The following is a 26499-nucleotide window of genomic DNA, read 5'->3' as shown; positions in this document are numbered from 1 at the left end:
GGAGGGGCATCTGGGTTGTTTCCATATTTTGGCTATTGTGAATTGTGCCATGATAAACATGGAAGTACAAATGTCTTTTTGATATCTTGGGACCTGCTGTTCAGGATAGATGCCGAGGAGTGGTATGGCTGGGTAGATCTATATGGAGCTTTTTGAGAAACCTCCATACTGTTCTCCAAAGTGGTTGTACTAATTTGCACTCCCACCAACAAAGGAGAAGGGTTCCTCTTTCCCCGCACCCCCTCCAGCATTTGTTGTTGCCTGAGTTCAGTGTATAGGCCATTCTAACTGGAGTGAGGAGGTATGCCAGGGTTGTTTTTATTTGCATTTCCTTTACTGCCAGGGATGTTGAATATTTCCTCATATGTTTCTTTGCCATTTTTATCTTTTCTCTTGTAAAATCTCTCTTTAGCTCCTTTGCCCATTTCCTAATTGGTTTATTGGGCTTGGAGGGGCTTAGTTTTTTGAGTTCTCTGTAAATGACAGATATTAGGCCTTTGTCTGTTGCTGTGCTGGTAAAGATCCTTTCCCATATGGTTGGCTGTATTTCTGTTTTGGTGGCTATGTTCTTAGCTGTGCAGAAACTTTTTAATTTGTAGTAGTCCCATTTGTCGAGTCTCTCCCCTATTTGTTGTGCCCCTGGGACTCTATTTAGAAGTTCCTTCCTGTGCCTTTAAGTTCTACCATCTTTCCTACTCTGTCCTTCAATAGTTTCAAGGATTCAGGTCTGATATTGAGGTCCTTGATCCATTTTGAGTTGATCTTGGAGCATGGTGATAGGCTTGGGTCTACTTTGAGTTTTCTGCATTTGGCTGCCCAGTTCTCCCAGCACCAGTAGTTGAAGAGGCTATGTTTTTTCCATTGTATGTCTTTAGCTCCTTTGTCAAATATCAGCTGACTGTAAGAGTGCAGTTTTATCTCTGGATCTTCATTTCTAATCCATTGGTCTTCCGATTTGTTTTTATACTAATACCAGGCTGTTTTTGTTATGATGGCCCTGTAGTAGAGTTTGAAGTCTGGTATTGTGATACCTCCTGCACTGCTTTTTTTGCCTAGAATTGCTTTGGTTATTCTAGGTCTTTTGCTGTTCCATATGAATTTATGGATTGCTTTCTCAATTTCAGTGAAGAATGTAACTGGGATTTTGATAGGGATTGCATTGAATTTGTATAACAGTTTGGGCAATATGGCCATTTTCACTATATTGATTCTGCCTATCCATGAGCATGGGAGGTCTTTCCATCTCCTTGTGTCTTCTTTGATTTTCCTTATTAGATTTTTATAGTTCTCATTAAACAGGTCCGTCACGTCCTTGGTTAAGTTGATCCCTAGGTACTTTATTCTTTTTTTGGCTACTGTAAATGGAATTGTTTCCATAATTACCTTTTCTGTTTGTACATTGCTGGTGTACAGAAAAGCTGCTGACTTTTGTGGATTGATTTTGTATCCTGCTACTTTGCCAAAATGGTTTATTAGGTGTAGGAGTTTGGGTACTGAGTCTTTTGGGTCCTTCAGATATAAGATCATGTCATCTGCGAATAGGGATAACTTGATTTCTTCCTTGCCGATGTGGATCCCTTTGATGTCCTCCTCTTGCTTTATTGCTATGGCTAGGGATTCCAGCACTATGTTGAAAAGAAGTGGGGAGAGTGGGCATCCTTGTCTTGTTCCTGAGTTTAGGGGGAATGATTTAAGTTTCCATTTTATATGATGCTAGTAGTTGGTCTGCTGTATATGGCTTTTATTGTTTTGAGGAATGTGCCATCTATTCCTGTTTTCTCCAGAGTTTTTAGTAAGTATGGATGTTGTATTTTGTCAAAGGCTTTTTGGGCATCAACTGAGATAACAATGTGATTCTTGATTTTAGTTCTGTTTATGTGGTGAATTATGTTGATTGATTTACGGATGTTGAACCATCCTTGTGACTGTGGGATGAAGCCTACTTGGTCATGATGTATAATTTTCTTGATCAGTTTCTGGATCCTGTTAGCTAATATTTTATTGAGGAGCTTTGCGTCTGTGTTCATTAGTGATATTGGTCTGTAGTTCTCTTTTTTTGTTGGGTCTTTTCCTGGTTTGGGAATGAGTATGATATTAGCTTCATAGAATGAGTTTGGGATTTCTCCCTCTGTTTCTATTTCGCGGAAGATTTTGAGGAGTATTGGTATTAGCTCCTAACTAAAGGTTTTATAGAATTTGTTGGTGAATCTATCTAGACCTGGGCTTTTCTTTGTTGGGAGGTTCTTGATTACCCCCTGTATCTCACTGTAAGTTATTGGTTAATTAGTTGATTTATTTCTTTTTGGTTCAGTTTGGGCAGTTTATACTTCTCTAAGAATTGATCCATTTCTGTAAAATTGTTTTTTACTGAGTAGAGGTTCTGGAAATAGCTCCTTATGATTGTTTGAATATCATGTGTACTTGTTGTGATTTTTTCCGGTGGAGTCCCTGATTTTACGTATATGAGTCTCTTCTTTTTTTGTAAGTCTTGCGAGGGGTCTGTCAATTTTATTTATTTTCTCAAAGAACCAGCTTTTAGTCTTATTAATTTGTTGAATGGTCTTTCTATTTTCAATCAGATTTACCTCTTCTTTAATCTTTGTGATCTCTCTCCTCCTAGTCATTTTAGATTCGATCATTTCTTGTTTCTCTAGTTGTTTTAGTTTCATCGTGAGGTTATTCACCTGCTCTGCTTCCATTCTTTTAATGTGAGTGCTGAGGGCAATGATCTTGCTCCTCAGTACTGCCTTAGCTGTGTCCCTTAGGTTTCTTTGTGATGTATTCTCATTGTCATTGTCAACACTGTTTCTTGAAGAGAATTCTTTGTCCATTACTCTACACTACCATACTTAGATGGAACATCTATGTTTGTACCTGTGTATCCATTATTTACCAATGGTCGACATATGTACCCTTGCTATCTACTTATGACTTCCTTAATCAATGCAACTTTGTAAATCTTTGTTTTTGAGGTCATCCCAAGCTAACCTCAAACTTGAGATGTTTCGGCTTCAGCTTCCCAGTATGAAGCCTTGTAAATCTTTTTTTTTTTTTTTTTTTTGGCCAGTCCTGGGGCTTGGACTCTGGGCCTGAGCACTGTCCCTGGCTTCTTATTGCTCAAGGCTAGTACTCTGCCACTTGAGCCACAGCGCCGCTTCTGGCCATTTTCTGTATATGTGGTGCTGGGGAATCAAACCCAGGGCCTCATGTATACCAGGCAAGCACTCTTGCCACTAGGCCATATCCCCAGCCCCGCCTTGTAAATCTTGATGTGTGACTGGAATATCAAGTCCTCTAACTTTGAACTATTTTGACTGTTCTTGGACATTTGCCTTTTGCTGCTGGGGTGTGAGTTTAAATACACTGAAATTATAGATGAATTTTAGAAAGACAACATTTAAAGACAAATTAGTCTTCTCATCCAAAACCACAGTGTAACACTCATTAATCTTTTTCCCCAGTGACAGTGATTGCACCCAGGGCCTTCTGCAGACCACATAGGAGCTTTCATTAATGTTTTAGAAATCCTGGGTAAAAATTCTAGTAAAACTTCCTTTGGATTTATTCTTAGATATTTAATTTAAAAATTCTACTGCAAATGGCATCTGACAAAAACAATACTTTTCCATTTTGGATTACAAAATATAAACCAGTTTTATATTGATTTGTGCCATACAATGCAGGTGACTTCATTTACTAATTCCAATAATTTATATCCCAGATTCAGCCAGGTTTTAAAGCATAAAATCATACAGTCTACAAATAATATTTTAATTTCTTCCATTTTACTCATTATTTTTATTTGTCTTATTACTTTGACTAAGAATTCAAGCATGAGGGCTGGGGATATTGCCTAGTGGCAAGAGTGCCTGCCTCGGATACACGAGGCCCTAGGTTCGATTCCCCAGCACCACATATACAGAAAACGGCCAGAAGTGGCGCTGTGGCTCAAGTGGCAGAGTGCTAGCCTTGAGCGGGAAGAAGCCAGGGACAGTGCTCAGGCCCTGAGTCCAAGGCCCAGGACTGGCCAAAAAAAGAAAAAAAAAAAAGAATTCAAGCATGAAAATTTTAAAAAGCAGTGCTAGTAAGCATCCTTGCTTTGCTCCCAATAAAAGGAAAAACTTTCCTCTTTCACCATTACATGCTTATATAGAGATATACATATGTATATAGATATCCACATATATGCATATATATGCACATAGGTTTACATTTTACAGATATCTTTTTTCAGACTAAGTGGACTATCCCCTATTTATAGTTAACAAGTTCTTAAACACACAAACACATGCACACACGTCAATGAATATTACATTATCCCCAACGTACAGAGATAATATAATTTCCTTTATTTTTTTATTTACATTGATTTTTTTTAACCAGTCCTGGGGCTTGAACTCAGGGCCTGAGCATTGTTCCTGGCTTCTTTTTTGCTCAAGGCTAGCACTCTACCACTTGAGCAGCAGCGCCACTTCTGGCTTTTTCTACATATGTGGTGCTGAGGAATCGAACCCAGGGATTCATGTATACAAGGCAAGCACTCTACCACTAATCCATATTCCCAGCCCTCCAGTGATTATTTTTTAAAATGTTAAACCTACTTTTGAGTCTTAGAATTTCAGATAACGCATAATACCACTAATATTTATTGCCAGTTCCAGTCTGCTAGTATTTTATTTAGGAATGTACATCCATGTTTACGAAAGATTTGACTGTTATTTTTCTTTTATATTTCATTCTTACAATACTACTTTGACCTCATTAAACCAGGTTATAGTGGATACAGCACAGCTGTGTGTTTGCCTAGCATGTTTGATGCTCAGAACCACAACAAAACAATCCCCCAATCAAAATTCAAAAGGGAAGTTTGTCCTTTTCCTATTGCACAAACACTTTTGTGAAACCTATTAAATGTACAGCAAAGTCACCTGGGTCAGCAGTTTTCACATCAGTATATAATAAATACTTTGATCATCCTCCTCCACTCTTGCTCATCCTTACTTTTCCCCCTAGTATGCACACCCTAGACAGTGCCTGTTTTATATTATTATTCATTCTTTTTTATAGTATGTTATTAGTCAAAAATTTTTCGTCATGATGTGTTACATATGCATATACAGGTACTTTAATCAGATTGATCATTTGGCTTACTCTCTTTCCTATCTCTACTACCACATATTATTGAAGAGGTTTCAGTAAGTTTTGCTATCTTCATTCAAAGATGCAATGTACTTTGACATTGTTCGCTCTCTAAATTCATCCCCACAAACAGTTCCACAGTTACAAACATATTATATATTTATATTATATACATGTACGATGAATGTAATATGATCCCATATGTGTTGAACATATGTTTATCTTTTAGGTCTAATATTCATGTGAGAAAACATGATTTTTGTCCTTCTGAACATGGCTTACTTCATTTACTATCCTGTTATATCCATTTCCCTGTAAAAGATATAATTTCATTCTACTTTATGGCTAAATAATATTCCATTTGTATGTATACCACATTTTCTCAGTCCATTCATTAATTGTAGGTCATCTGGACTATTTTCCTATCTTGGCTATTGTGAATAGTGCTACAATAAGTATGGGTATATGTATCTACTGTTACCCTGAAATATTCCTTTAGATATATGCCCCAAAGTGATACCATTGGATAGTATGGTGGTACTGTGTTTTCTTAAAAACCTCCATAGCCAAGTGCTGGCAGCTCACACCTGTAATCCTAGCTATTCAGGAGGCTGAGACCTGAGGATCAAGGTTCAAAGCCAGCCCAGGAAGGAAAGTCTGTGAGACTCTTATCTCCAATTAACCACCAGAAAAGTGGAAATGGAGCTGTGCCTCAAGAGGTAGAGTGCTAGCCTTGCGCTGAAGAGTTCAGAGACAGTGCCCAGGCCCAGAGTTCAAGCCCCACAACCAAACATAACAAAGTAAAACAAAACAAACAAAAGAAAACACTAAACCAGGAAGTGGAGTTGTGGTTCAAGTGGTAGAGTGCTAGCTTTGAGCAAAAAAGCTCAAGCCCCAGTAGCAACACAGGCACACACACAGACACAACCTCTTATCAGCTGGGTGCCAGAGGCTCACACATGTAATCCTAGCTACTCAGGATGCTGAGGTCTGAGGATCCCAGCTCAAAGCCAGCCCGGGCATTAAAGTCAGTGAGACTCTTATCTCAAATTAACCACCAAAAAGCTGGAAGTGGACCTGTAGTTCAAGTGGTAAGGTGCTAGCCTTGAGCAAAAAAAAAGTACAGGAACAGTGCCTAGGCCCTGAGGTCAAGCCCCTGGACCTGTGCGTACATGCAGCACATATATATGCCTGTGTGCTCATGCACATACATGCACACACACACACACACACACATTCTATATTCGTTTCCATAGTGGATTCACTAGTGTATATATACACCAACAGTACATGTGGGTTTGTGTATATGTGTTTAATTTTTGGTCAAAGATAAGGTTAATTTTGATAAATGCTTCATTTCTACTTGAAAAGATGGGTGTACTGTTCTTTCTATATGTCAATTAGGTCAAGTTCCTTAATAGAGTTGTTTAAAATTTTTATGTTCTTAGTAAAATTTTGTCTGCTTATTTTAGTCGTAAAAGAATTATTAAGATTGTCTGTTATGGCTCTAGATTTTGTTTTGTTTGCCTTTTACGTCTGTCATTTCTTGCTTTATATATATATTTATATAAATATATTTATTTTACATTTATATTTATTATTTACATATATATATTTTTGCCAGTCCTGGCACTTGAACTCAGGGCCTGAGCACTGTTCCTGGCTTCTTTTGCTCAAGGCTAGCACTCTGCCACTTGAGCCACAGCGCCACTTCTGGCCTTTTCTGTGGTGCTGAGTATTTGAACCCAGGGCTTCATGTATACGAGGTAAGCACTCTTGCCACTAGGCCATATTTCCAGCCCCTTGCTTTATATATTTTAAGCTTATTATTACTAGATATATACAAACTTTAATAACAGAAGAAAACAAAACTCCAGTCTAACATCCTTTGTCTCTTTTTAAAAAAAAAAAAGCTTATTGGACTGGGGATGTGGCTCAGTGGAAGAAATCTTGCCTAGCATGCTTAAGGCCCTAGTTTGAGTCCTGGCAATCCATACACACACATCAAATTCACATAACAAAAATGTAATCATTTTAAAGTTATTTAGCACTAAAGCTTTTTACAAATTCACCACTTCTATCTAGTTACGCAACTACCATTTCTATCAAGTTTTAAAACATTTCTATCACTCCAAAATTAAAACTCCACTCATTAAGTATTTTCTCCTCCATTTATTTCCTCTTCCCCAGACACTGGCAACAACAACCCATAGTTATGTCTAAGTAGATTTACCTATCTTGGCATTCCTAGTACACAGAACCATATAACCACGGATCTTTTGTGTTTGATTTCCTTAAAGCCCCAGCCCTAAGAAGCCCCAGTCCTGGAGTGTGCATGTGTGCAAATGTATTACACACACAAAATCATGAGAGGCTCCAGAGGCTTTGCCAACACAGTCATTTGACTTCTAACCTTATAGAACTACAAAGGTATAAATTTCTTAAAATCCTTCAAACAACCCAGTGTTGCTACTTTACTATAACAGTCCTAGGAAGCTAATACACCTGGCTGAGAGTAAAAGGAATTAGTTACCCATTCTTACTTCTTCAGCATTTCATTCTTACTTATTGCAAGACATACTGTAAAAAGTACTACTTATGCTAGAATGTTTTGACCTGATTCCTATGTTTTATGCTAGATTACATCAAAATCCAAGAGTTTTTTTTCCTTATTTACATAAAAATATAAATGACATCTAATTTTAGAAACTGGAAGTTCATAGTGGGAGATTTGAATCTTGAGTTTCCAAAAGATTATCTAGAAAGAAGTCACATTTGAATGAACAGGAAAAATAAAATCAGCTGTATTACAGAATAATCAGGGGGTAGCGAGCTGCCAGCACAGGAAGCCCCATGCCTGAGAGGAGAGACCCGCCTTGTTAGCCCAGAGGAAAAGACATACAGCATGTAGCTGGGGCAGTCCAGTAGGTAAAGGAGAGAATCCATGTTTATCTCTTACTTTGAAGGCTTCTCTTCTGCATTAAGGTATATAGGAAAAAAAATTTGTCTTCCTTTCCTCAAACTGAAAAACATATTAACCCTTGTTTTCCTGGGGATGCAGGGGAGGCCATAGCCACAATGTTTAGCTGCTTGTGTCTAAAATGGGATTGATTCTTAACCCTAGCACTCTGACCTAAACTGCTCTGCTCAGCTCAGCTCTCAGAAATTCTAAGGAACCAGGGTAGCCTTACTCCTTTGGATGGAATATTCTGTGATGTAGGAAGGAAAAGCAAGAGGACAGCTAAAAGTTGGTTCTTCTTTAGAGAATGAAGAGGAGTACATTGGGAAAAGCTGTTAGGCATGTGGGTAAATGGCGTGTGTGAATTATCTACTGAAGTGGAGAAGCTTTTTTGATAAGCACAAGACTTAGAAAACTGAGAAAAACTTGATTGTTCTGAACTAATTTCTGAGTTTATGAAAAGGCACAAGAAGAAAAATGGTGGGGGGGAGAACTGTTGGGGGGCTCTGGATCCCCTTTTCCCCCCTATCTCCTGGGGAAATGCCTGAATCCCAAACTATGAAAGAACACTCGGCCTTTTTAACCTCCTGCACGAAGAAGGCAAAGTCTCGTGGATTGCACTGAGTTGAGGAGAAGGTTCCGGTACCCCACTCCCCTGTCCCCTCACGCGTCATGAGCGGCAGCAGAGAGAGAGGCATGGAGAGAGAGCCATCGGGGAGACAGTTCGATGGTCCATACGTCTCACCCGTCCAGAGGGCGGGCAGAAGAATTTATTAAGGTGACAAAGGCGGAAGGGGAGGGACTTGGGGTGACTAACTGATAAGCTGAGCTGGGCTGCCCATCAGGTGATGTCATGAAACTTCCTCTGTGGGTGGGGACCACAATCCCCCAAGGGCCAGGTCTTGGCCATTAGACACTCGGCCAAACCGAGAGACAGGGACGGCTTGCTTCTCTTCCGGTTGAGGCCGGAAGGTGGGAGGGGCTCACTCCCACACTGCCCCAGGGCTGGGGGAAGGGCAGCGTGAATCCCCAACAGAGAACAAACCCAGAGAGAAGTCAGAAAGTAACAATAGGAAATTCAATTTCTTGAACAGTGCTGATGATAGCAAATCCAAAAACAAGAGAGAAGAGCAATAATATCACTTGGTGCTTTTGAGAGAGAATAGGACAGAAAAGATAACTGGAGCAACAGATACCTGTGGTTATTTAATGTTTCTAATGAAATGGAAAGACAGATAAAGTAGACCTGGCTCTGGCCAAAAAAAAAAAAAAAGGAAAGAAATGAAAAGCTAATGTGAAATGTCCACAAATTGTGATAGCATTTTATGAAGAGAAATTGGTGTGGCATGAATACCCTAAGGAGGCAACAAACAAAAAGAAAGTACAAAAGAGAACACAGTCTCTGTCATTTCTCTTTGTACATACACATTCACCTCCTTGTGTCTTCTCCTTTCTGTGCTCACCTCCTATCCATTTTTTTAAAAATGTGCTTATCACTGTGTTTCACAAGAGAAAAGTTGGTATTGGTTTTCCTGTAATATAATGGATGTTTCAATAGCGTGTGTAATTACCACAATTTTTTCCTTTTCCTTCTGCTCTCCTATGACCCCAAGATAAATTTTAACTTTTTAATTAAAAAAAAAAATCAGGGCTGGGGATATAGCCTAGTGGCAAGAGTGCCTGCCCCGGATACACGAGGCCCTAGGTTCGATTCCCCAGCACCACATATACAGAAAACGGCCAGAAGCGGCGCTGTGGCTCAAGTGGCAGAGTGCTAGCCTTGAGCAAGAAGAAGCCAGGGACAGTGCTCAGGCCCTGAGTCCAAGGCCCAGGACTGGCCAAAAAAAAAAAAAAATCAGCCTACTTATCTTTCTCACAGGTAGTTTTCTCTTTTAAAAAAAAAAATCTATACATTTTACGTTTAGATCATTTAATTTTTTTAATTTAAATTTTGTTGACAAGGTGTCACAAGGGGTACAGTTACATAAGAGGGTAGTGAGTACATATCTTGTGATATCTTACACCCTCGTTTTTCTTTCCCTTCCCTAGATCAGGTAGGAATATATACAATACCCAGTGTACCAAAATCATATACAGTAACCACGTGGCGTACACCAAAGGAAATTCACCTAGAACTTTAAATGTAACATCCTCCTGTATCCTTCTCTTGTAGTTGTTTTTGCTTATCCTTGTCTTATATGATCATATGTACATAGCTGTTGAGCTATTGTGATCCACTGATAGGTCTATTCTAGACCTTTTTATGTTTAGTAGTTGTTTGGTTTTAGATACATAATGTAAGGTCGCTGACCCAAACCTGTGGAAATACTAGATCATTTAATTGATATCATAAGAAGATATTTTAAAAAGAAACTCCCCTACCTTAATTAGTTGATATCATAACAGTATAGGTATCTTCTGTAGAGAAAATTTAAGATGAATCAGAATTTAAAAATTTAACATCACCAAATTAAACTTGTGAGTTAAAAAAAAAAAAGAACTAAAAAGAAGTAGAGGGCTGGGGATATAGCCTAGTGGCAAGAGTGCCTGCCTCGGATACACGAGGCCCTAGGTTCGATTCCCCAGCACCACATATACAGAAAATGGCCAGAAGCGGCACTGTGGCTCAAGTGGCAGAGTGCTAGCCTTGAGCGGGAAGAAGCCAGGGACAGTGCTCAGGCCCTGAGTCCAAGGCCCAGGACTGGCCAAAAAAAAAAAAAAAAAAGTAGAAAAGTAGAATAGCCGGTACCAGTGGCTCACATTAATTCTAGCTACTCAGGAGGTTGAGATCTGAGGATTGTGGTTCAATGCCAGCCAGGACAGGAAAGTTCATGACTCTTTTTTCCAATAAACTACTCAAAAAAAGCAGGAAGTGGTGCTATGGTTCATTCAAGTGGTAAAGTGCTAGCCTTGAACAAAAGCAGCTCAGAGACAGTGCCCAGGCCCAGAGTTCAAGCCCCAGGATGGGCAAAGAAAAAAATTGAATAACTGGAACGAAAAGATCAAATGCATGCCAAGTGACAGATGAGTAACAAACTTGATGACCCGCCTATTTTCACATCTTCACATGCTAACATAGCTGCTTAAGGCAAACATCCTCACTCGCCTAAGTAGTAAACTATAAAGCAATTTCTACAGTTTCCAGAAGTCTTCAGCAGGATCAAGCCCCTGCTGTCCATGGTGGCAACCTATTCACTAACATACTTTATACTGTTTTCTTTCCTTTCGAGTATAAATTTCTTACTCCTCTATGTGTGTCTCGAGACAGTTTAGAAAAAATTAATTATGGGGCTGGGGATATGGCCTAGTGGCAAGAGTGCCTGCCTCATATACATGAGGCCCTGGGTTCGATTCCCCAGCACCACATATACAGAAAATGGCCAGAAGTGGCGCTGTGGCTCAAATGGCAGAGTGCTAGCCTTGAGCAAAAAGAAGCCAGGGACAGTGCTCAGGCCCAGAGTCCAAGCCCCAGGACTGGCCAAAAAAAAAAAAAAAAAAAAATTAATTATATTACAATCTTTGCCTTAAGTTCTACTTTACTTTTTGTTGCTGGTCCTGGAGCTTGACCTCAGGCCCTGGGCACTGTCCCTGAGCTTTTTGCTTAAGGCTAGGACTCTACCACTTGAGCAGCTCCATTTTTGGCTTTTTCATGACTAATTTGAGATAAGAGTCCCAGGGACTTTCTTGCCCCACTGGCTTCGAATCATGATCATCATTAGATAGCAGCCTCCTGAGTAGCTAGGATTACAGGCATGAGCCATCAGTGCCCAGACTTAAGTTCTATTTTCAAGGAAACTAGCTGAAAAGATACATTTAGATAAAAAGATGAGTCTTAAAGAATATTCCTTGGCTTTGCAACTTAAAATTGCACAATCCTGACACAATTCATGAGGAATTTTTTTCCTCTTCCTCCTTTAAAAAAAAAAAGAAAACACTTTATTCTTATATGACGTAAGATTTTTCTGGGGACAGCTTTGACAGTATTCTACTTATGCCTCTGGCAAGCTTGGATTACAGATATGAACTAGCACAACTGGCTAGCTGGCTGAAAAGTCTCACCAACTTTTTGCCAAGCTGGCCTTGAATCACACACAATCCTAATTTCTGCTTCTCATATAGCTTAAATTACTGGCATAAACCACCACACTGAGACTTTTTCTGATTTTCTTTTTAAAAACAGCCCTAGATGGCCTCAAATTCACAGTTATCTTACCACAACATTCAGTGTTCTGAGATTACAGAGCTCTACATTTCACCATACACAGGGAAAGATTATTCTTAATTTTTATTTATAAATTATACCATCTACACTAATATTAACTCAAGTTAATGAAGACAGATTGATCCTCAAGCCTATGAGCTCATGTCTATATATCATCCAGTGTCACCAAGCCCTATACATATTTCTTTTCCATGTTCAGACACAAACTTCAAAACAATTTTTAAGCACTAAGTTAAAAGTTGTACATTTGACAAAGAATACGCATCTCTCTTTTTCCTCCTCCTCCTACCAAAGGTTACCTTACAGAAATTTATTTCCTTGAATAAAAAAATTAATATGAAAGTAATATTCTGCTATAGAAAAATAACCAAGTAGTAAAATATAGTAAGAAAAGAGTCAAATGGTCTAACCAATCACTCATTTATTTTTATATTCACTTCCCAATAAATTTAAATATATTTCCATGGTGCAGGCATTGTGTGTGGGGAGGGAGGAGACCTTATGTGGAAACAAATAATGAAAGTAAAAAGGGAAGGGAGAGTGGCTTAAATGGCAAAGTGACTGCTTAGCAAGCACAAGGTTCTGAGTTAAGGCCCAAAATTTAAACCTCTCTTCTCTTCCAGAATAAGGACGACAGACAGAGATAGAGACAGAGAGAGAAAGAGCATCAGAAAAAAAAATATATAGAAGCATGAACCATAGCCAACAATTGGTGGCACACACTTGTAATTCTAGCTACTCTAGAGGCTGAGATCTGAGGATCAAAGCTAGCCCTAGCAAGAAAGTCTGTTAGACTCTTACCTCCAACTGACTACCAAAAAAGCCAGAGGTTGAGCTGTGGCTTAGGTGGTAGAGTTCTAGCCTTGAATAAAAATGCTCAGAGACAACACCCAGACCCTGAGTTCAAGCCCCAGGACCACCACAAAAAATAAATAAAATACAATATGAATACAGAGCCAGGCACTGGTGGCTCACATATGTAATCCTAGTTACTCAGGAGACTGAGATCTGAGGATCACAGTTTGAAGCCAGTGAGGGGTGAGAGGAAGGTGGGTGAGGGAAGTCCATGAGATTCATATGTCCAGGTAACTACCAAAAAGCTTGGATTCAAGTTGTGGCTTACAGTGGTAGAGTACTAGTCTTGAACAAAAAGATTCAGAGACTGTGCCTAAGTCAAGGACTGGCACAAACAGACCCTCAAATAACAAACAAACGAAACAGGCCAAGTACCAGTAGCTCATGACTGTAATTCTAGCTACTCAAGAGACTAAGATCTAAGGATTGATGTTCAAAGCTAGTCCCAGCAGTAAAGTCCATGAGACTCTTATCTCCAACTAACCAGCAAAATGAGGAAAGTAGAGTTGTAGCTCAAGTGGTAGAGCACCAGCTGAAAAAAACTAAGGGACAATATAGGTCCTAGGTTCAAGTCCCAGTACTGACCAACACAAAAATTTTAATTAAATTAAGAAAAAAAGTAAAAATGAATACATAAAAAATAGAAAGCCAGATGTGGTGGCTTATGGTTATTAACCCCAGCAATTAAGGAAGAAGAAACATGAGGACCTTGAGTGACTATAGCCCAGGTGCAAGCTACTGAGATCATCTCAAAAACAAATAAAAACAAAATTATCAGGCACTGGTGGTTCATGTCTGCTACCTACTCAGGAGGCTGCAATTTAAGGATCCAGTTTTAGGACAGTTTAGGCAAAAAAAATAAAAAACAAAAAAAAATTCAGGAGGCTCTTATCTCCAATTTGCAGCCAGAAGTAAAGATGTGGCTGAAGTGTGCCAGCCTTGAGCAGAAAAAGATAAGGGACAGCACCCTAGCCCCTTAGGTAAGCCTGAGACTCTGGATTCAATTCCCAAGACAGTAAACAAAAGAAGAGGGAAGGAAAGGAGGAAAAGAAAGCTCTTTCTCATGACAAAGATTCATAAATAGCACCAAGCATTTATGAAAAATGTTAATAATAAAGAAAGTGTATGGCTATGGCACCTGTCTTATTTTAAATGTAAAAGCCAATTAAATCATATATAAGCCAAAAGTGTCAAAGAATAATTTGAAAACATTTATTATAATGCTTCTAATAATTACTCACTAATAATATGCTAAATATTCTGGATTGTTAGGACAATGGCATGTTTTCATTGGATAAAAGACAAAAATGGTTTGTCCAGTTTAAGAGCGTACTTTTAAACTCAATCCCTCTGAAGAACAATCTTTTATGTAAATCAAAAATTCAAATCAGTGAAACTCAGAGTAATTTCTCTGAATCCAGTAAGTTTGTCATCACAAAACCACACTTCATTAAACATTAAAATTCAAAGATCTATATCTGGATCATATATAGACTCAATATTACTAATTTTGGCTTATTTGAACACATAAATAATCTGTCATTATCAGCTGTCCCCCAGAAAACAAGAAATATTTTTTAAAAATTAACGGGAATAACTCTCAGATTCTAAAACAGCATAATAATACTAGATACTTTATGTATTTAAATTTTTAACCAGTAAAACTACTAGATACTTAAAGATGCTGCAAAATTGTACTTACATATTCAGGTTTTAGCTTTTTATCTCCTCCTCTCACAGCCACCTTTTCTAGCTTATCTATAATGGGACCAATCATTTCCTCATCTTTAAGCTGAAGTTCTTCATGTATTATTTCTATGTCTCGGATGGGATCTACACTTCCTTCAACATGTGTGATATCATCATCTTCAAAAGCACCTAAAATGAATTAAAGGGAAGCAATTCAAAGAACAACACCAAAGGTCATTATGATTACAGTGACTTAGAGGAAAAGACTTTTAGGTCAGCAAGTAACTACATTGAATAAATTATCCTGAATTCTATTCAAGTAGGACGAAGTATTTTTTTTTCCATTTAGTAATATTAAGGGTAGTAGCAATAAAACAGTAGTTCAAACCCCTCAACATTTCAAAACCTGATTGAAATAAAATTACGGCCTTTACAAAAAAAAATATTCAGAACTACTGGCTTTTCTAAGTTGGATTAAAGATACATTAAAGATACTGAATCCCAAGCATGAAAGCCTGAAGTTCTAAACTGTACTATTAGGGTTTCCAAGGGAAACCAGATTTGGGGGCGGGGGGTGCTGAAATCATCTGGCAGACCTCTTCCCTGCTTCAATCTACTTTATCACTGTGGTTCTGACGGTGATTAGATAATGAACCACTCAGACACACAATTTACACAGCAGCTAATTTCATCGGCCTGATTTGAGGGTATGGTTTTTAGGGGGCTATCAAAGAAGCAGATGAAGGTGCATTTGTCATATATGAGTGACAACCATTCACACTATCTGAACAAAATGGTGCTGGCCCTTATTAGAAACACATGCTATTATCACATATTTAAAGTGCAGTTGAAGCCATAATTTCAAATTGCCAACTGGAAACATAAGGGTAAAACAACCAGATATTACTGAAGCATGTGTACTGACTTTATGCCCTTTTGAAGACATAATGTGGCAACATAATTCAACTGGGATTTACTCAAATTACCAGATAAAGAACAAGATCACAAAAAATGAACCAATACTAAGAAATATTACAAACAGTGATATATCCATAAAATAAATTAATTTTATTAAAAGCATCCACCTGATTATGCTTCCCAAATGAAGTATAGTAATAATAAAGTATAATAACAAAGTATCAGTTACTTCAGGCAGAGGTATCATAGAAATCATGAGAGTTTTCTTGTTTGGTAAGAGATGCAGTAAATTAAGATATTTTTGTGGGGACTGGGAATATGGCCTAGTGGCAAGAGTGCTTGCCTCATATACATGAGGCCCTGGGTTCGATTCCTCAGCACCACATATATAGAAAATGACCAGAAGTGGCACTGTGGTTCAAGTGGCAGAGTGCTAGCCTTGAGCAAAAAGAAGGCAGGGAGAGTGCTCCAGCCCTGAGTCCAAGCCCCAGGACTGGCAGGATAGATAGATAGATAGATAGATAGATAGATAGATAGATAGATAGATAGATAAAAAGAAATACGTTTAAAAATATATTCTTGTTGCAAAGAGTTTTAAAATATAATTTCCTAGAATGAAAAGTAATTGTTTGTGCCTGAACATGGATTATTCAGTAATATAAGGACATATATATTATTGTAATTTAAATAAAAATACTTAAAATAATATTGAAGCATTTCTAGCATACAACTGACACAGTGTATAAAATCAAGTTCACATGAACAAAATAAGCAAAAAAGTATATTTTACTAACAAACACAATACACAGATAACCATCACCGAAGCACAATATTATTTACAATAAAGTAGGAAAATTAAAGTTAACTTCCTGGCAGACAGAGCAACACAAGCAATATGGCCAGTTACAGAGAAAACTAAGCTTTCTCTGAAAAAATATTCTATATAGATGTTTTTAATTCAATGGCCAATGACTTGACTACAATGATGACTTCAACAACATCCTTACAGTAAATTCATTAGAAAGTTTTAAATAGCAATTTCTTAACTAAAACCCTCAATATTAATAAAGTGATAAGAGAGGAATTTGTTCATTACGATTCTTTTGGAAATGTAGAAATTGTACTTATTTAAATTTCTTTAATGTTGTGTCTCACTTAAAAGATTTTATGTCTGGGAATGTGGCTTAGTTAGGTAGAGTGCTTGCCTAGCATGCATGAAGCCCTGAGTTTGTTTCCTCAGTACCACATACACAGAAAAAGCCAGAAGTGGCACTGTGGTGCAAGTGGTAGAGTGCTACTCTTCTAGAGCAAAAAGAAGCTCAGGGACAGTGCTCAGGCCCTAGCTCATCAAGCCCAGGACTGGCAAAAACAAACAAAAAAGATTTTATAATGAACATGCATTGTTTTTACAAAAACAAGCCATAGTAAATAATTTTCAGAAAAATTACACATTTTAGTTAAAATTTGGTAACAGCTCATTATTACCACAAGTATCAATTATGGCTAGTCATTTATATTATATAGACAAAGATATGAATGACTGAAAATATTCTAGAGTATATCTCATCTTTCATTGTCCCTTACTATTTGACAGATGACCTAACCTTTCTTCATTCACAGGGAAAATTCATGTTATTTATGGTACACTAATCTCCCACCCTTTTGTTTTTAGCCAATCCTTCCTCATTTCCAGGTGTATATGATGTTAGGTTGAATAAGACACAAATAAAAAAAAATCAACCACATAAAAACAGTAAGAAGGAGACTATTATAAGGTTTCAAGCCAAAAGATTTTTATTTGCATTATGGTAAAGTCATATACTTATAATTAAAAGCCCAAACCAGGGCTTTTTATATAATACCAAAAGGTATTATATAAACAATATACAGACTCTAGGGCTGGGAATATGGCTTAACAGTAAAGTGCTTGCCTTGCACGCACGAAGCCCTGGGTTCAATTCCTTAGTACCACATGAACAGAAAAAGCCAGAAGTGGCACTGTGGCTCAAGAGGTAAAATGCTATCCTTGAGCAGAAAAAATCCAGGGACAGTGCTCAGGCCCTGAGTCCAAGCCCCAGGACTGGCAAACAAAACAAAACAAAACAGACTCTAGAAAAAAGCAAAACTATAACACAAGTAATTGATGACATTAAGTACCATATTCCACATGCTGCATAACTTCACATTGCTTTCTAATATGGTAAATAGTAAATGCTTTAAGTATCTACATTTTAATTCACTGTCCTATTAAAACCTCTAAAAAGTTAAAGTACAATATTAGACAAGAATATCATTCTTGGGGCTGGGGATATAGCCTAGTGGCAAGAGTGCCTGCCTCGGATACACGAGGCCCTAGGTTCGATTCCCCAGCACCACATATACAGAAAACGGCCAGAAGCGGCGCTGTGGCTCAAGTGGCAGAGTGCTAGCCTTGAGCGGGAAGAAGCCAGGGACAGTGCTCAGGCCCTGAGTCCAAGGCCCACGACTGGCCAAAAAAAAAAAAAAAAAGAATATCATTCTTAAGGGAAAAAAACACTTTTTATCTTTTCAAATATCTAACCATTCTTCAAAGCAAAGTCCCATCTTAGGTCAGAACTCCAGTTCTATAATTCTCAAGCTCAATAATTAATAACTTATTACTACATTATTATTACTATTTTACAGACAAGAACTTACTATGTTGCTTAGGCTTGTCTCAAATGATCCTTCTACCTCAATCTCCAGAGTAAAGTAGGATTACAGGCAAGCAGCTCATTAATATGGATACTGAGTATATGAAAGCAATGTGGGATCAAAGTGAAAACTCAGGGCCCCATACATACTAACACCTGTGCTCTAAAAGGGCTAGCCTGAATTATCGATGTACTTTAACATCTACATTTACTTATGGAGGTTGGAAAACACAAGTTGCTATTAGTATTAAATTCTTTTTGGAGGATGATACTGGGCTTTGAACTCAGCCTCATTCTTGCTAGGCAGCCACTGTACTTCTTAATTCTTAAACCTGGCTCTAGATGTTTTTTTGCTTTAGTTATTTTTCAGATAAAGTCTCCTGCTTTTTTCTAGGGCCAGCTTCACAATGTAATCCTTCTACTTATGCCTGTCAAGTACCTGGTACTACAGTGTGCATCACCACACCCAGTTTGTTGCTTGAGATTGTCTTCCTAAAATTTTGCATGGGCTAACCTTGAACCATGAACCTTGCATCACCACATCCAGTTTGTTGCTTGAGATTGTCTTCTTAACATTTTGCATGGGCTAACCTCACCCTCCCAATCTCTGTCTTCCAAGTAGCTGAGATTAGATGTTTGTGGCACCATTCCCTAACAGACAAAAATCCTTTGTTGTATGGAAGAGGAATGATGGTTTAAAGTAGGGGAATGCAAGTTACTTATTGTGTACTCCAAATGATCAACTTTAGAACTGTAGTTTAAGCCCATTTATAAGTGTGCTTTAAAATTCAAATCTTAAAGTCCCTTCTCATCTTCACAATAAAAATAATCTGAGCACAAATAGAGTCAAATTGATAGCTGGTTCTCAAAGTTTGTAATATTTACCTCTGCATTGAATAATTACTTATTTTAAGTTAGAAAGTAGGAGAAGAGCTGGGAATATGGCCTAGTGGCAAGAGTGCTTGCCTCCTACACATGAAGCTCTCCATTCGATTTCCCAGCACCACATATATGGAAAACAGCCAGAAGGGGCGCTGTGGCTCAGGTAGCAGAGTGCTAGCCTTGAGCAGGAAGAAGCCAGGGCCAGTGCTCAGGCCCTGAGTCCAAGCCCCAGGACCGGCCAAAAAAAAAAAAGAAAGTAGGAGAAGGAAATCTCAATGATTTTATTTCCTTAAAAAATCTTTAATGATACCAGAGAACAAGGCAAATTTTGGAACACATCGAAGAATAAATTTCTCTGCTAGAGTCACAAGAGCCAATGTATATCCTACAAAATTAAGAAAATTGAGGGGAGAGATGGGGTGGGGAGGGATTGGGACAATGAGGAAAGGGGTGATGTGACACTGATCAAGGCATATTGTATTCTTGGTCTGATTTGTTGAATGGTAATTCCTTTTTTACAACTACTAAAAGATAATAAAAATACAGCTAAAGTAAAAATGAAACAAAAATTTTCAAACAATATTACCATTCATAGATAGATGCTAAATGAACAGTTGCCTTACTAGAAAGGAATAAACCTGAGACAGATTAAATAAAATTATTCTGGTAGGAAAATTCTAAGTACATGAAAAGGGCTGTGTCAAACAAATTTTAATTACTTTAAGTGGATATATTTACAGACTTCTGAAAAATATTTTGTAAACACAGAAAATGGAAATACTAGTAATAAAAACTGTTACTATTTGATAGAAAAGCATAAATATCATAGAATCACTAGACTTGATAGGTCAGACTTATTTAGACTAACCAATCATTACCAGGGGAAAATATATTAGGTGATATGCCAACTAAGTCCACAAATAATCCAGACTATATTATGTTAGAATAGAAAACAAAACTGAGTCTCTATGTGTCTATGTTTTGCTTCTTCCCTTTCTTCTATTTCCTTCTCTCATCACAGGACAAAAGCTCTAAAAATAAGTCTTGGCCAAGAAGAAAACTACTATCCCACTGACATAATAAACAATCCATGTTTTTAAAAAGCTTAGTAAAATAAGGCTAGAGATATGGCTCAGCAATAGAGTGCTTGATGAGTTAGCAGGAGATCCTGAACTCAATCTCCAGTACTGAAACAAAATACAAAAAAGCCAACTAAACAACAACAAAAAGGTTTAGTATTTAAAATGGAAGCAATTATAAGTGATGCATATAGAACTTTTACCCATACTTCTAAGTAGTAAATCAAAAACAAAACACTAGTAGGAAAGATGAACTTAAGAGAAAGAAATAGGCATAAAATATGAAAAATGTTAAAACTGTAGCCTCTATTAGTATAATTGGCATGTTAAAAGCCTTTTAAACTATGACAGAAATCTCTTAACTGACACAAAGTAACACACTACACTACTATACAATTCTTTCAAGTGTACAGAACACCAGAAAATTCTGCTTGATACTGGTGTTATATTGTAGATAATAAAAATCCATACTAGTAAGGATTCCTTACTGTCACTAAAAAATGGGTTATAACCCAGAGTCAACACCTGTCCTTAATTATATTCAGTTATTCAGGGTTTCTCATTTTTAGTTGCTGCAATATATCAACTCTTCCCAAAGAAGTAGTAGAAAAAAGTACCCTAGTGAGAACTAGCATTGCTCAACAAGATTTTTACTTCTATTCTACATTACATAATACATATTTAAAAGGCACTCTTAATATTTTGAAATAATTTTAAGATTATGCTGTACTTTCAATGTTGAGCTATTTTGCTGTGTTTACCCTTCCTAATAACTATCAAACTTCTTAACTCATTAATTCCTTAAAGTTCCTCATGTTTAAATGTCACTATAATTTTGTGCATTCCCATCCTGGGGACTCAAAGATAAGTATCCCATTCTTTCTTTTTATTATAAATTATACCCACCTTAAAATGCATAGCTTCCTTCCCTTCAACTACAAAGCAATCTCAGAGCAATTTCAGTCTAAAAGGCATCAAATATACTTGACTTGTAGAAGAGTGTACAGTTTTCTTCAGAATAAAGTACTATAGAAGCAATACCCTAAATATGGCTTCAAGGTTAAATATGTTACTTGTAAGTGTGGCTTCTAGAAAACCTATTTTTATAACTTTCCAAAGTGTAATGTTGTAAGGAGAAAGAATATGCACAGTCATATTAACAAATACTATAACTCATTTATATTTCCAGTACTGTAAGCAATGAATAAAGGGATCGTATAAGATCCCAGATATACAATAAACAGACTAAACAAAATCAGAGCCTTAACTTATTTTAATACTGGGGCCCAGAATATCCCATTTAGACAATTAATGCCTTCATTTAAATTTTTCATTTGCTGTTCATCCATCTGTTGTTGAGAATATGCTCTCTTCCAACTTCTGCCTTCCATAAAGGCCCCTTTACAATATTAAAGATGTCATTGAAGTGATATCTCTATGACAATAATTGCTCTGACCATACCTTCTATTTTAATTGCTATACCAATCTATCCATTCTATTCATATGACTTACCGCATACATACCAATGGTTAGGCATATGGACTCCACTCCTAGATACTTAAATTCCAGGATTATAACATTAATTTTTATTATAATTAAACTCCAGGATTATAATTAAATGCTTTTTCTAGTTCTCATCCTATGCCTGGATCAGAGCTAATGCACATTAGGTATAATGTAAAGTAATAAATACACAGAAATGAATGAGTGAATGCTAAGCACTTATTAGGACTCAGAATAAAAACACAACAAAGGATGAATTTTACATCACATCCAATATTTAGGAAACATTTCAAAGAAACTAGTACTAAGTTTATCAATTACATAAATTAATGGAGAAGGAAAGCACATGTTATAGACTACAGTTACAGATACAAGAAGCTCATGATTTATCTTTTCAATGACCTTTGAATTCCTTAATTATTAGTGATTCTATTTAAATAATTTTGTTAGCTATATACTTTAACAGAGAGACTGTTAGTTACCAACAGAATAGACCACTGGGTACTAAGTATGAAAATGGTATGAAAGTAGTCCAGTTAAACACTTTTTCAAACAAAGTAGAATTTACAAAACACTGAGTACTGGCTAGGAAGAATAATGTCTAATTGAGAAGAAATGAAATGTGGTCACTTACCACAGGTCACTTACACAGTTGAAACTATATAATAGCCAGCTTTAATATACATTTTAACAAATATACTGTTTTCTGACCTCAAAGAATAGAATGCCAAGAGCTCTAGTCAACTTTCAGAGTAAGGAAAAAATGGAACAGCTTTGGAAAACAGCAGCCATGGCTCTAAGCTATTCCATGTTGTGGGCCTCAATAAAAACCACAAGATGAGGCTAGGAATCTGGGTTAGTGGTAGAGTGCTTGCCTAGCATGTATGAAGCCCTGGGTTTGTTTCCTCAGTACCACATAAACAGAAAAGGCCACAAATGGAACTGTGGCTCAAGTGGTAGATGCTAGCCTTGAATGCTAGGGACAGTGCCCAGGGCTCTACATTCAAGCCCCAGGACCCCTGCCAAAAAAAAATAAAAATTCACAAGATGATCCAGGAATATGAACTAGATTGGGCATGGCCACCACAATGGGTGCTCACCAAGCATACCAAGTTTGTGTGAGGCATAATCCAAGATACATAATACAGAGTGTAGCCCCATATTAATGGTGTGCCATGAAACTACTTCCAAGGAGAACTGGGCCCTCAAGTTCACCAAGGAAAGGGCAGGGACACACATCCATGCCAAAAGGAAGAGAGCTGAGTAATGGTCCTGGCCGCCATGAGGAAACCAGCTGCCATAGGCAATAGAGTTCCCTCTTTCTGTGCTTTACAGATACATAAAAGCTGCATAAATTAGCTTCTGCTTTGAATTTGTTTACAATCTAATAGGAGAGATAGATCAGCATAGAGTAAAATAAAGTAAACGTAGGATGACGGGAAACAGTTATTCAGTATCCAGTACAAATTGATGGGGTAAAAACAGCATTTAGCTTTTAAACTAGAATACTAGTATTATGAAAGTACCATTTTAAAATTTGGGTCCAGATTTTATGTACAGATTTTTATGAAACCATAAATTATTTTAATTCCATATTTAAGTGTATTGGTGCTGTGAGAAAAGATAAAATATTGTCTTGACTAGAGTTTGAAACTGGTGTTTAAATGCTCAAAAATGTAAATACATGACAGGTATTAATCAATCAAATAAATGGCTGGCTACTGCCTTTTAAAGTAACTATTTTATAGCCTTTATTCATAATATCAACTGATTCTGACTTTTACCTAGTATTCTAAGATATAGAATCAGGAAGAAAAGAAATGGAAAGGAAAGACTCACCAAGAACATTTGGTGTCAGAACAAGAAGATAATGGTTTGACTGCATGTAGATTACATAATGGGGATCACATTCTTGAGTCCAAACAAAAAGTACTATGAAAGCAGATGTCCTAAAACCAGGCAGTTCTTCAGAAAATAATTACACCCTTAAATTCAATAACTCATAGTTCTATAATGAGTGCAGAAAAATGGAAGGAAGGTGAAGGCTTAGAGAGATTAAAGACAGTAAAGCATGCACATCCTTGGGGAGTGAACTATGTAAGTCAAGTCACTGCAACTCCACAAGGCTTCCAAAATAGACTGGCCCAGCAAAAAAAATGGATACTGAGGGATTTCTAGAATGCCTGTTGCAATCCTAATGTACTTATCAACCCCCAAGATCATGGAGTCATCACCATTGAGCTTAAGCTTGAGCAAACAACCACCACCAGGTGGTGCCAAATCAAAGCCAGTACCAGAATGGATTCGGATGGGCCTGACATCCATCACCCTCCTATAGCTAGCTGTGAAGATTCACCCCAATCATTTCATTTATCTATGGGGGGGAAATTGACTTCAAATTTCATGCAGCTGAACTTTTTGGCTCCATATAGCACATATCCCAGAAGGGTCAGTTATTGCAGTATATTTTGTCAGGGAGAAGGGAGACTATATAACTGGCCTTATTTAAGAAGACTAGTTACAAATGAATGAATTTTCAAGTTAATTTACTTGTTTTGTGCCATTTCACTCATATAAACTCAGATACATTCTTAAAGTATTCAGGACATCATGAGTGAAGATATAATGTACAAAAAGTTCTGACACAACCAAGACTTCAAATAGTTATGAACATGAAGAGTTTAAGGTTTTCCCACATGGCTCTAGTAACAGCCATGATCTTTACACCATGAGTTTCAATGGTAAAGAAAGGATATAATATCAGTAATCCCTCTGCAAATGATCGTCTTAGCCCTTGGGGTCATTAAAGTATGAAACAAGATTTATTGTCCTAAAGTAAGACAAATCTCCTCATTTACCTATACCCAATTTAAATTAAAAATCTTAAAATGGATCTATCTCTAAATTCTTTAAAAATTACTTCAAATTTTCAAGTAAAAAACTTTATGGCAAACTTATTGCCTCCATTTCTATCCTGTCACACCCACCAGTAGATTTTTAGCACTGCTTATATGTTATACCTGTCAAGATCTGATGACTGTATGTTATGTATTCATCTGAACAGAACCACTACACTTAGTTACAGGCTATCATCAACCAATTCATTCTCTTGCTAAAATCAAGTCATCCAATTACTCCTTGACTAATCAAGGCTGTTTTGGCTTTTTCTTTTTTCAAAAGGTACTCAACAGCATAAACAGTTCACTTACAAGAAATGGAAAGGGGCTAATCAGCAGAATTATTGTTTTGCTGCTACAATTTGCAGTATTTAAATTTAGTTGCTGATTGGACTGAAAGTTTTATGATATAGCATATGAAACTAGTTTAATATAACTGAAATGCTCTGAAGCAGTATTGTCTTCCCATAGCTATATTGATCTATTCTGTAAGATAGAAAATTTACTACTATCTTTAAAATAAAGATATTTAAAGGTAAGTTTCAGTGTACTTTCCTACAACACTGGTTTATAAACAAAATGACTAAATCTTGGGCATTATTTTTAAGGTTAGCAACAACATGTAACATTTAAGTGTAAACACACATTTGTTACAAGTACATAAAACCATAATCTCATATTTTTCATCTTAATTTCTTTAGGCTTCTAAACAATAATAAACTATGGTGACATTGCTTATTTACGAAAATAAGGACTATCTAAATAAGTACATATTTTAAATAAACATATTAACAGTTTAATAAGCAGAACCGTGAGCCATTAATTTTGAAAACGAGCATTTCAACAGTAATAATTCTAAATACATATCACTATAAAATGAATTGACATTGTTACTCACTTATATAGAATTTCTGACAATATCTAACAAAATGACTAAAGTTGAAACAATAAAATCTTGATTTTACATTATGTTTATACTTATTTTAAATTACTTAAAACAATTTTTAAAAGCAAACCTTTAACTGAAATATGCAGTTAATATTTACTTAAATTTTTAAAAATATATTAATCAAAATGAAAAGTTTACTTTGTTAAGAACAAATACAACTAACAAAATTATAAAATTCTATTAAATGACTAGACTTTTAGAAATCTTAAACATACATTCTTTATATATTAAACAAGGCTTGGCACTAGCCATCAACCAAATCAAAAATCACAGAAAGGGGGGAAAAGCAGATACTAAGAAAATTAAAACTGCTAAATGTTTTATATAAATATGCATACAAATAACATTAAATATAAGTAATTCCCCATAGGCCTACATTGCATATAGTCTTACCTATCTAGAATTTGACACAAATGTGAAAGACTACTCCTTCATTAGAAGCCCAACAGAATCATCTAATATAAACCTAACTAATATAGAAAAGTTTTGTTTCATAAATGCATTAGCAAGGCATATAAATATCATTACATTTCAAATTACATTTCAAATACATTACCATAATTTCAAAAAGAATGCTGATATTTCAATTAAATTTTTAAAAAAATTCATTCTGGGCTACCTATGCTGAAACTCAAGGAAGCAAACAAATTAAAAACCTAAATAAATGAACAAAAGAGAACTACTATTCTTTAATGCTGAATATTTTTCAGAGTAGGCACACCTGCCAATATATT

General features: G+C 36.7%; 1 protein-coding gene across 1 annotated transcript in view; it reads right to left on the bottom strand.

Annotated features, from left to right (window-relative positions):
* Ola1 (Obg like ATPase 1) overlaps positions 1-26499 on the bottom strand; it is a 116647-nt gene that overhangs the window by 48574 nt on the left and 41574 nt on the right. Inside the window, exon 5 of the mRNA XM_048345229.1 lies at positions 14878-15053. Coding sequence (XP_048201186.1) covers positions 14878-15053 — 176 coding nt within the window. The remainder of the gene's footprint in view (positions 1-14877; positions 15054-26499) is intronic.

Source organism: Perognathus longimembris, chromosome 4 (genome assembly GCF_023159225.1).
Source record: "Perognathus longimembris pacificus isolate PPM17 chromosome 4, ASM2315922v1, whole genome shotgun sequence".
Taxonomy (NCBI): Eukaryota; Metazoa; Chordata; class Mammalia; order Rodentia; family Heteromyidae; genus Perognathus; species Perognathus longimembris.
This window is presented reverse-complemented; position numbering and strand designations above follow the sequence as displayed.